Source organism: Benincasa hispida, chromosome 11 (assembly GCF_009727055.1).
Source record: "Benincasa hispida cultivar B227 chromosome 11, ASM972705v1, whole genome shotgun sequence".
NCBI lineage: Eukaryota > Viridiplantae > Streptophyta > Magnoliopsida > Cucurbitales > Cucurbitaceae > Benincasa > Benincasa hispida.
The window spans coordinates 73,988,365-74,000,744 of NC_052359.1; the positions used below are offsets into that span (position 1 = coordinate 73,988,365).

The 12,380-nt window shown below is 31.0% G+C and overlaps 1 protein-coding gene across 3 annotated transcripts; it reads left to right on the forward strand.

The window, feature by feature from the left end:
• The first annotated feature begins 2,230 nt into the window (after positions 1 to 2,230).
• Positions 2,231 to 10,486, forward strand: LOC120089749 (probable protein S-acyltransferase 4). Of its 3 annotated transcripts, XR_005485317.1 has the most exons (8): positions 2,231 to 2,777; positions 2,863 to 2,954; positions 3,732 to 3,920; positions 4,930 to 5,238; positions 6,309 to 6,530; positions 7,962 to 8,500; positions 10,031 to 10,090; positions 10,201 to 10,486. XR_005485317.1 is itself a non-coding variant. In XM_039047129.1 (7 exons), the coding sequence occupies exons 1-6, from the start codon at positions 2,552 to 2,554 to the stop codon at positions 8,490 to 8,492; spliced, it is 1,569 nt and encodes a 522-aa protein (XP_038903057.1). In that variant the 5' UTR covers positions 2,231 to 2,551; the 3' UTR covers positions 8,493 to 8,500; positions 10,201 to 10,486. The 3 variants fall into 3 exon arrangements, 2 of the variants coding, with proteins under 2 accessions (XP_038903057.1, XP_038903058.1); XM_039047129.1 differs by lacking the exon at positions 10,031 to 10,090; XM_039047130.1 differs by lacking the exon at positions 10,031 to 10,090 and having other exon boundaries at positions 2,243 to 2,318.
• The last annotated feature ends 1,894 nt before the right edge of the window (positions 10,487 to 12,380 follow it).

The following is a 12,380-nucleotide window of genomic DNA, read 5'->3' on the forward strand; positions in this document are numbered from 1 at the left end:
GTTGTATGCTATCAAATACCTAAGGTCCCATTTGGTAACCATTTTATTTATAGTTTTTGTTTATGAAAATTACGACTACAGAGACTACTTCCACCTCCAATTTTTTTTTTTTTTTTTTTAATCTACTTTTCACTAATTGTTTAAAAAACCAAGAAAAATTTGAGAAAAAAAAAAGTATTTTAAAAGTTGTTTTTATTTTTGGAATTTGGCTAAAAATTCAACCATTGTACTTAAGAAATATGCAAATCATAAGAAATGTAGAAAAGATTTAATTTTAAAAAATAAAAACAAAAAATTAAATGGTTACCAAATGGAACTTAAATTAATCAGGCAAAAAAAATCCTAAATTAATTTTTTTTGAAAAAGAAAATCAAATCAGTTCACCACATGATTTTTGAAGAAGCATGCCACTTAACTACTAAACCTATTATTGAAAAACTAGACACATACATTAATGATTAAACATTAGGTGAAAAAAATTTAGAGTGAGCGAGTTAATGGTATTGACATGATCTTCGTGTTTTGAGGTCAGAAATTCAATCCCTCCATCCACAACTATTGTAAAAATAAAAAAGAAAAAAAAAGTCAGATGAGCTAAAAAAAAAAAAGTAAGCAAAAAAAAAATCACTCTTTAAAATTGTTTAACATGCCACATCATTTCTTCAATGCCAACTAACCATCAACTTAACTCTTAAGTTTTTTATGAATGAATTCCTTTAAAGATAAAAAGAAAACTAACTATCAATTTAACCTAGGATCGTTTAGTATATATTTTTTTAAAATAAATTTTATGATTAAAAGTGTCATACTTCAAATTTTATGGACCAAATAGACATCGAATTAAAATTAGAGAGACAAAAATATAAGTTGGTTAACATTTTTTTTTTTAAAAAAAAATAAACACCACCTTAACTTAAAAACTTAGATCTACCATAAACTTTTTGAAATATGAAAACCCACGATATCTCCAAAAGCTAGGTTGATCGGAATTTATCAAAAATTGACATGTAATCTTTTCTTTGAGGTTGTAGATTTCAATTCTCTCAACTCACTTATTGTAAATAACAAATTAAATTAAAAAAATCTAGAAAAGATTGAAGGAAAATAAACTGAAAAACAATACTACCAGATAAGTTTCCCACAATTTTAAAAAAATGAAATATAAAATATCTTCTCCAAATCATTAAACGTTTTAAATTTACATTCACACATAAACATTTCCACATGTTAATAATTTTAATAGCATATGAGAAATGAATCAACATTTTCATTATACACGGTAAAAAACACATTTTTGTTACATATACAAAATCAATGGAATATAATCAAAAAAAAAAAAAAAAAAAACATCAGCAAAAGATCATTCGCATCTACCTTAAATAAGAACAAATTTTAAAATATTCAAAATAGGTGAAATGTTTATTTGTTAATTAAATTTTTTTATAAATTTGTTATATTTATATTTTTTTGACTTCAAAAACATCCATCAATTTTATCAATATTTTTATGGACATTTTTTAAGGAAATTAAGAACTTAACATTTATGTCGGTATCTACACTAAAAACAAGCGTACATCTACTTCAAACTTTTATACACATCTAGATGTGTATAAGAGACAGATATATAATATTGTAGTTTTTGATATATAATAGTTTTGAAACTTACTACTACTTAAATATGGTAGTTCCTAATCCACACAAACATTTTGGTCACTTAAAAAGACGAGAAACAATGTTTCATTCATGTTGTGAATATATTAAAAAAATATAAACCGAACTAAAAACGAAGATTTAAAAAAAAAAAAAAAAAAAACTGGAGTCAATAAAATAACTATCTAAATAAGATGCTACGTGTATGAAAAACTACAATATTTTACTAATAGATTTTGAAATCATTACATATTAATAATAAGTTTTAAACATGATAATAATAATAATAATAACAATAATATATATTTAAAAAAAAGTCCCAAATTTCCTGTCAACACTCATCTGGGAGAATTTTCTAATACCGTACTATAAATAATTTTCATACTACTTGGATTTATTATTTATCATAAAAATAATATTTAAAGACTATGTGAAATTTACAAAATAAATTAATAAATCATTTAACGAGATGCTGAATGTGAGTAAATTTAACGTGTAGATATATTAAAATTTATTGTTAATTAATCTTTCCCTTTAAAAGAATATGATTTAAAGGTGACTTGGCAGTGAAGCGACGAGTGTGAAGTTAACTCCCGTGGAATGGGAGATGATAATAAAGGAGGGCGTGAGACTATGTGACAGCACGTTTCATGATTGGAATGATGGAGGTAGCAAAGTTCAAAGCTCAACCAAAATTCCCCCATCATTTATTTATTTTTCTATTCGCTTTCGATTTCCAATCCAAACGACAAAGAATGTTGGGTGCGTCGTGCGTAAATGCCGCGAGTAATTGAAACTTCCGCCTAACACATCATTGCCAGCAACCCCATTTGATCCAGAGGAGGAACCTCTGTCTTGGGTTACTCCGCGTTCTTTCAAATTCTGGAAATCGATTCTTTTCATGATCACAGAAGCTCAGCTGGTTTTTTATCCAAAAACGTCCCAACCCTTTTCTCCCATTTCTGTTTCTCTCGTTTTTCTCTTAGATTCAACTTTTGTTCTTCTCTTATCTCACGTGTACGCACGTTGTTTCGTTGAAAAAAGAAAAAAAAAAAAAATCGACCCCAAAAGAAGGGGTGTTTCTGGTTTCTTGAATCATCTTTTGAATTGGGTTTTGATTTTTAGAGGTGGGTTCGTTTGTTTTTCTTCCATGGCTTTTCTGGTGAACGAATAAGAGCGGGTTGTTCTGTTCTTCCTTGGTTTTGGGTACAGGATTCTCCGAGTTGGGTGGATCGTTCACCGGACTCGGTATGGCCACGCCGAAGAAACCCAAAAGACTTTACCAAGTTTGGAGGGGAAGTAATGTGAGTTCTTAGCCTTTTTGTGTTTTGTTGATGGGTTTGTTTTCAATTCATTGTTTGATTGATTGATTCAACGTTTGCAATTTAAGATAGTGTTTGATGTATCAGTGACGTTTCTTTCTTTACAATTGATTGATGTTGTCCTAGTTCAACTTGATGACTCTGTTTATGAGCTGAGAACGTTGATGGAATGAAATATCTAAGTTGTATGTGAGAGTGTTTCTGCTTTCTCTAATATCACGTAAACAGAATTAACTAGTGGATTTCTTGTGTATTTCATGATCAGATACCATGCTATTTTTCTTCTGGTTGGGGCTGAAAGATTTTGTCTTATGTGCCATTGGTCAAATAGTGTAGATCATCTGCATTTAAATTTAGAAACCGTAGCTGAGTGTTTGGATATCAAAATAATAAGAATGCGATTCCTGTCTCCTGTATATTAAAGAAAAATCAAGCTCATACTCAAGGGTTAATACTATTTGACGAAAAAATGACACTCTTCTTGTTTGGACAGGCCACTTGTGTTACACTTCTTGCTTCTCATCACTTCAATACTTAATAAGTACTTCAACTTTTCCAAATCTTTTGTGACTGTGAAGTCTTGATGGTCATAATATCCCATGTATTATTTACACTGACGAAGATATCAATAAATGTATATGAGTTGTAGAATAATACCTGCCTCAAACTATTTGGTCCGATGAATATTTCTATGCATATTGCATACTTACTCAAATTGATACGATACTTAATTTTTTTTTTTTTTTTTTGTCTTTTCAGAGATTTTTCTGTGGTGGGAGATTGATATTTGGGCCTGACGTATCATCTCTGTTTCTCTCCATATGTCTTATTGTTGTACCTGCTGTTGCTTTCTGCGTAAAGATAGTTTTGAAGATTCATGATGAGAAACCTCCTGGGAACACTCATTGGTATCCTGTATTATTTGGTGGTCTCAGTCTCACTATTCTGGTGAGTTTTGATTTGATTGGACTTAAAGTTGCCCCCAATATTCTTTTTATACGGGCTACATGAATCTTGCCCTGTCATTTAATTTCTATCCACAATCATAGCTTCTGCCATTCTCTGTTCTTTTGACAAATTATTATATTATGTGTCCATTTTCTTAGTAGGACTGTCTATTTGATTGGTGTGAAAGGGCTTGAAAGAATGAAAGAAAGAGAACTGTAGAGATGAGACTGTGTAGAATACTTTCTCCCATGATTATCTAGCATTAGCTTCAGTGTTTTTAATACTTTAGAGTTGTCATTATTCTTCTATGATTATTGACAACAAAATAAGAACAAAAACTAAAACCGAGCAGTGTATATCGATAACTCTTGACTTAATTGATTATTTAAATTTCATAGTGGTGTAAGCAAGTAACAGGGTGAAAGTTAGTGGCCATAAATAATAAGCTTTTTGAGCATCTGTAGCTGGCAACCCTATAAAGAAAAAGAGAGAATCTGTAGCTGGCAACAGGCATGCTTACACACATGACCTCTCCAATTTCCAGAGGATTCTTTTGGAGTGGTATCTCTTAAGCTGTATTTGCTGCATCAAGAATTGGAAAATTTGAGAAAATCATTTTGGCACTAGATTTGAGATGTGGCATGATCTTCGGTGAAGTGATGGGAAACTTAAAATGGAAATATATGGCTGGTTAAAGCTGTAAAGTACTTTTAACGAATTAAATTCATGTTTCAAAATCTTTATAGCATTTGGTTACAAAGTCCTTTTAGAAATTATTGTTAGTGTAAGCACTTAATTAACACTTCTCTCAAAATTTCTCAAAATGCTTGTTGAAAAAGTGTTTCAACATTCTCTTGCAGGTCATTCTAAATTCTCTCTAAAAGCTTTTTCCACTGTTAGCAATTTAGATGAAAGCTTGAATGTCAAATTAGTGCATTTTCATTATTCATAAATCAAACAGCATTCTTGTTTGAATCAGAAAATCACACGCCAAGTAAACTATGTGCAGGATTTGACGTTTCTCTTATTGACTTCCAGTAGAGATCCTGGAATACTGCCTCGAAATTCAAGGCCTCTTGAGTCAGATGAATCAGATGACATGGCTACACCGTCCATGGAATGGATCAATGGAAGAACCCCACATCTGAAAATCCCTCGGACTAAAGACGTGACTATAAATGGTCATATAGTAAAAGTCAAGTACTGCGACACTTGTCTGTTTTATCGGCCTCCTCGTGCATCTCATTGTTCCATATGCAACAATTGTGTTCAGAGATTTGATCATCACTGTCCATGGGTTGGGCAGTGCATTGGAATAGTAAGTTCATGCTTAAACAAAGTGATTAAGCTTTAGCTCAAACATTGTTCCCATAATTCTGAGGTTTTTAAAGTAATGAAAATTAGTTTGTTGAGTAATGATTAAAACACTTTGGGGTGTTTGGCCCAAGGGAGTTCGTGGGATCCACAACTAAAAAAACATCAATTTCATATCTTGTGTCCTTACATAGTGGGCTCCACGACTTAACAACTCGTCAGACTTAACAACTCCACTCTTTGCCCCGAATACCTCCTTACTAGGTTTATTTTTGTTTTTTAGTCTTAAAGTTTTCTGCTTTCACAATTTGAATTCTGAAGTTAGTTTTATCAGTTGGTTGCTGTATTGAGTTAAGTTCCTCCATTTTCAGTTTTCTATTTTAAGGTCTTAGGCTTGTTTACTGACTGTCTTTTTACTTTATAAACCCTTTTAGGTGCACTTCTAAATTCTTTATCAAATCTTTAAAACAAAAAAGGTTTTGAAATCTGTTTTCTTTTTCTTCCTTTCCTTTTTAAGTATTGGCTTGGCTACTGCAGCTTTGAAAACATTTTTAAAATGTAGCTACAACTACAATGACATTGAGTAAATGAGATTTATTATTGTTTTTTTAAATAAAAAGAAAACAAGCACAATGGTTATAAAAAATGCTCCAAGTTACTTCTAAATTACATATTCTATTTGCCATGAGACAATGCTGGCACATATTCAAAATGTTGATCAAATTTTTCATAAAATTGTTGACTTGAGTAGGTCAAATCATCCACAAATAAGTAGAATTCAAGCACCAGTAACTCGGTATGGGATTTAAAAGACATAGCATTCTTTGATTTAAAAGGCCTTAAAGGGGCATGGGCATTGGGTAGGACCTTTATTATTTCATATAATTGAGAATGCATGGTACAACATCTAAGATTAGATGATAAAAGGTTCTTATGAAGTATTTTGAAGATGATATCGAAATATGTATTCTAATCTTTGTAAAATCCTCAGAAAGTACTAACAGGTTTTATTTCATTTTATTTGCTACTTTTTGTTGGGTTCTAACTTAGTCTCCATTGTTGTTACTTTTGCAGCGTAATTATCGGTTCTTCTTCATGTTCATAACAACCTCAACTATCTTGTGTGTATATGTGTTGTCATTTTCGTTGTCCATTCTTGTTCATTATCAAGAAACCTTTTTCAAGGCTGTATCCAAAGATATCCTTTCAGATATTCTAGTAGTGTATTGCTTCATCGCCTTTTGGTTCGTTGGTGGCCTCACCATATTCCATTCCTATCTTGTTTGTACAAACCAGGTAAGCTTCTTGAGTTCTTATACTCTGCCATTTAAATTAACAATTTATGCATATTATGATCTAACTTCCTTGAATCGTATCTGCATGTGATTGGGTTTATATTTTGTAAGTTTCTAACTTGTGATTAGCTGTCCTCTTAAGGCCAAAATGGTTGCAGAAGTCTTTTCAACATTGAATAACTTAGTAAAAGATTTCATGATTATCTTGTAAAAAAAACATTGGGGGTACTTTTTGTTAATTTATTTATTTCTATTCAGGAAAAATAATATTTCATTGATGTGATGAGATATTGCAAAAGAAAGGGGGAAAGAACAGCCATTTCTCCCTTTGGTAACATTTCATACTATCACGAAATTGTTTCCTATTAAAAAAAACTTATGAACAAGTTTATTTCTTTTTGTTTTCAAAATCGTTTTATAGGAAAATGTAAAATTTGTAGGAAGAAAGAAGATTGAAAAGAAGGATCAGCTCTCCTCTTAAAGCCAAAATGGTTGCAACATCTTTTTGATTATTAACAAACTTGTTCATTGATAGTATGAAATAGCCAACGTTTGTGCAAGGTAGTCAGGACACTCACAAATACACACACACATATATGAGTAAAAGATTTCAATAGTCTGGTGAGAGAAACCTTGGGATTATTCTTATTGATTTTATTTTTATACAGAAAAATGAAATATTGCAAAAGAAAAAATAAGAACAGCCCCAAGCCATATAGATTTTCTTTCTCAAGAAAACCTTCCAGCTGGGGCTAAATTTGTGTTGGGGGACACTTGTCTTGGAAGACTTTTCTACCCCTTTCAAATTTCTCAGGATGACGTGATTAAATGACGAGCAGAAGAAACTGTCATTTATTTTTCTGTTGCATTTAAAAAACCTCTGCTAATTCAAGTTTGAGACATAGGTGGTTAATGGTTTGTTGTGGCATTTAAGGTTATTAACAACAAAAGTACTCGAAATGCCACAGTAGACATGAAAAATAATACATGTGAAATATGATAGAATAAGAAGAATCTGATGCATTTGGAAAACCTCTGCTAATTCAAGTTTGAGAAATAGGTGGTTAATGGTCTGTTGTGGCATTTAAGGTTATTAACAACAAAAGTACTCGAAATGCCACGGTAGTTGATAGAATAAGAAGAAACAGAAAGCAAACCATTTTATTGTTGAGCAATTGTAAATTCCTTTTATGCTAGATTTATTAGTTGAAGAGATGAAGGTAACGGGGTTAAGTCCTAACAGTCAGACAGCTCATACTAGAGAGTTCCGTTTTAGTTGTTTTTATCCAGTACAAATGTCATTTCTTTTTTACCATTTATACAAATGCTAGCTAACTGTTGAATATTCTACTTGCTTGCTTGTTCTAATAAAGTCATGTTCAGCTTCTATTATCACTAATCAGTTTAAACATTTATGTCACTTCTAATACAGACCACCTACGAGAATTTCCGGTATCGGTATGACAAGAAGGAGAATCCATATAACAGGGGAATGGTAAAGAACATTAGAGAAGTATTTTTCACAAAGATACCACTTTCATCAAATAAGTTCCGATCTGTTGTCGAGGATGATCACATGATGGTGGCCGTTACTCCTAATCTTGAAGAAGGTGTTCTTAGCTCAAAGGAGAAAATTGACTTTGAAAGGGGAACTAGATTTATGGAGGATGAGGCCTTCCCAATCCCTGAGATATTGAGGAGGTTGGAATATGATGACGATCTGGACGATGATTTGAAGACTGTAGAAGGAGAAAGACCTCATGTTGATCCACTATTTCCTCTGGACCAAGAAGTAGAAGAATTTGCAAAAAGTGCTAGTGATCGAATACCTGACCCCCAGCTAGTATTATCAATGGAAAATAGTGATGCAGTAGCCGTAGAAAATTTCATCCTTAATGGGGTGAACACAGATGGGACCAAGGATGCACACGACTCATCTCAGGTTAAAGCTTCAAAGTTTTAGGCGTAAAGGTAATCATCTCCCACTATCTATTTAGTTATTTTATTTTATCTTATTTTGAGCTCAATTGGGGTAGGATTTATCTTATTTTGAGCTCAATTGGGGTAGGATTTGAACTTCTGATCTCTTATTTGTATCTCTTAACTAGTTGACTTGTACTTAGGTTGACCATTTCCCTCGGTCTATATAGTCAACATGTATCTGTGTGTGTGTATATATATATGACAAATACATTGTCGGGAGCTCCACTATTTGCATTATGCTCATAATCCACCCCTTATCTCGCCAATTCTCATCAAGGTTGAAGGTCAACTTCAGGAGATTATGAGAGTTTTAATTTAAATCAGTAAGGTTTCACTTTCAATTAGTAGCCTGAACATACAACTTAGGAGGATGTTTCAAAACATCACCAATGAGAATAGGAATGTCATTGCTTATAAGGTCATGTTTGGAAGTGAATCTAGAATGGGTGTTTTAAACCCAAATTCTTTTTTTCTATAAAAAAATATAGGTGGTTTAAGCCAAATTGATTCGATTATAATTGCTTTTGTAGAGAGCGTTTAATAATAGAGTAATTTCATTTTTTGTTCTACATTTTAAAAAGTGGTTTTGGTATAATTAAAAGTGTTTTTGAATGGTTAATGTTTGTTTTTATACGTGGTTTTAGAATAATTATGTTACCAAAGAGGGTGTTATATTCTAAAAAAAAGTGAAGAAGGAAAGAGAATAAAATTAAGAGGGGTAGTGGTGAAAATTTAAGACAGAAAAAGCTATAGGTAAAGAAGAAGCATTTTAGGAAGAAACAAGTTAGAGATGTAGAGGAAAAACAAATTTTAGCAAGGGAAAGGAAATTAGACAGAGACAAAAAATTTAGAGAGAATTTCTCTTTGAAGAAAATAAGTTAGAGAGGAAAAAATTTTGGGTAGAGATGAAAGTGAAAAGAGAGGTACAAATTATGCTTGGTCTCAAGTTTCTCTATGTTTGATCTGGAATGATTTTATTTCTCTTACTTAGTCATTTACTTTTCTTCGTATTTGTTTTGGTATTTAGATCTGGGGCTAGAGCTTTTATACTCTCCATTATGTGTTTGCACTCACAAATTACCTTACTCGTGTTTACATCACAACTTTGGGCATCTTTGGCCCAAGGAATAGGAGTTCTTGTTTGGCTCAAGGAGTTCTTAGATCTACCAGGGGTCCCAGAACTGAAAAATATCAATCCCATGACTTATATACTCTTTACATTGTGGGCTCATGACGAAACAATTGTTCAAATTTTACAACTCCACTTCTTACCTAAATGTCCCTAAGTAACCATATAAGCCTCACAACTCCTAACAACCTAGCTCACGCACTTTGGACTTGACTTTTCTGCTTTAATCCCACTTCTTATGATAACGTTAGTAACTTTCTTGACATTGATTTTACTTGTTTCTCTTGTCATTTTTTTTTATACATGTTTGTATACTAGCATTAGTTTATTGGTTCGAGTCTTCGACCATCCGTCTCTCTTTATCGAAATGTAACCTATTTTTCATTTAGTCTCTTGTTCAGTTACCTTTTGACAAAACTGAAGCCAACAACACAAGTTCAGATCATTTTGTATGAATCAACTCTTACTATCTATATATTTGCACAACATATATCATTGTTTGGACATTTTCTTGATGCCTTTCATTAAACTTTGTACAAAAATTTGTGTGCTGCAACAGGTTACATTTCTATGGAGGCAGAGAAGCAGCAATGCTTGCTGTTTTCATTAGAAGCAGTGAGAAATGGCTTAAGAAAGATTGTGTTGTACATTAGGTAAACCAAAGGTGTAGAGGTTTAATGAATGTTGATGAAGAAGCACATCAAAAGCTTTATTATTGTGGTGGATGAGGAATTTTCTGTTTCTCTTTGTTAAAAAAGTGTTGTTGGTTGCTTTGCATTTTCATGTATCTAAAAGTGCTTAAAAATAAAGCTCAAATTTCACATGCCATAATCAGGTTTTCTTGAGACACACTGATCCATTTATTCTTTCTTTCTTTTTTTACAACTTTTTTCTTGTTAGCTAAATTTGTTTTGGTTTTATAAGAAACCTTTGATGTAAGGAAAGAAAATTGGTTGGTTGTTTAACTTGCTTGGTTTTCTTTGTTTCTTTTTCTCTCATAATATGTCAAAAATCTCTCTATATCTTTTAGCTAAATGGTATTTAGGAGAGGAAAATATGCCTATAGTTTACTTTTGTGCATAATATTAAATATGTCATTTGACGAATTTCTTTTTCCTAAACATTACTAATTAAGATGTGAACGTTGAAAATGTTGGACATTCATGGTTAGGAAAGTAATAGAAATATGAAAGATTTTTGGAGATTTTTCCCCTTTTCTTCTGGACAATATTAACTAGAAGTATTGTAATAATGAATTAATTTCTTTTCTTATACAAACAATAGAAGTTATATATATATATTAAAAGTATAGCAAAATGATTGAGAGTAGACAATGACTTTTTGCTATATTTGAAAAAATTTCAGTAGTTTTGCAATTAAAACAATTACCCTATTGGAAATTTGATATTCTACTATTTAACAATCATAACTTATTTTGTTATCGAGAGAAAACATTTTATAAACCAACATAAAATTGAAACCAATTTTCTTTTCTTTTCGTTTTTGGTTCAAAACCAATTTTCTTCATCTTCACAAAAAAAAAAAAAAAAAACAATTATCTTCTTTTAATCAACATCGATGAAAATTTGAATATTGGATTACTTGGATGAGGATGTCACATTAATTAGTTGAACTATTCTCCATGAAGAGATCGCTTACACAAATATTTTGTCTCATTAAAAATGTTCCAAATTTGAATTTTTTAGTACAAATAGAGGTATATAGATCTGAATCTCTAACCTTCGGTGAAAAGGGACAAATAGCCAACAATCAATCTATGGTCATTTTGATCATTCTAAATTTGATTTGACATTTTAATTTCATGAGAATATGAAGTCAATAGGTGATGAATCAATTTTAACGGTATATTTTATTTTCTCAAAGAAAAAAAAACTCTAATCTATCCAGATAAATGGTGAACTAAGTACAGTTTCAAAATTAAATGAGAATTAAAAAAATAAATAATACACCAATAGAACACTTAAAATCAAAATCAAGTTACCAAAATTTCCAAACTTGACCACACATACATTTTTCTTTTTAAACTCAAAAAAAATGTTTAAATTCTAATGCTGTGAACAACCACGGTAGGAAATTAAACCTCTAACTTCTAGATTGTTATGTTGGTTATTTTTTTTTTGTAACCTAGTCCCTTACATTTTTTTTTTTTTTGGTTTTTTTTTGTTTGAAATGTCCGTTATCGGTTATATTTTAGCTTTTTTATTTTTTAAAATATATTAACATTTTTAATTGGTGAATATTAAAATCGTTTGATGCAATAATACCCTTAAATGAAATAATTATTTCTTTTTATGAAATCTCTTACACATGTTATCTTAGAAAATATATTATTTTTTTTTAAGAAAGATTAAAAAAAACTTTATTCTATTGTAAATATTACAAAAGAAGGTGTAATTTAGATGTCTATTCTTAGTGTCCAAAGACTAAGTGTCACTTATCCATTATCCTATGTATTGTCCATGTTTCTCAAGATGACACATATTAGTGTCCATATAATCCACCTCCTACTTGTTAATGATGAAGATGTTGAGGTGGATGTCCTAAATCTCATGGATCATGTAGTTTGTAATTGTAATGTACAAATATTTTATTTATTTAATAAAATATGAGATATTTTATTTGACATTTAGTAACATTAACCCACGAACCAATAAATTAACATCTAATGTTATCTTATGTAGCTTAAACATGTATATAGAGACATACAAATCGTGTTTA

What these genes read in the sequence shown, in the direction of transcription:
- LOC120089749 (XM_039047129.1), top strand. Translation starts at nt 2,552, where the DNA reads ATGATCACAGAAGCTCAGCTGGTTTTTTATCCAAAAACGTCCCAACCC. An exon ending in TTGGGTTTTGATTTTTAGAG is followed by an intron (nt 2,778 to 2,862) that starts GTGGGTTCGTTT and finishes TTTTGGGTACAG; the next exon opens with GATTCTCCGAGTTGGGTGGA. An exon ending in AAGTTTGGAGGGGAAGTAAT is followed by an intron (nt 2,955 to 3,731) that starts GTGAGTTCTTAG and finishes TTGTCTTTTCAG; the next exon opens with AGATTTTTCTGTGGTGGGAG.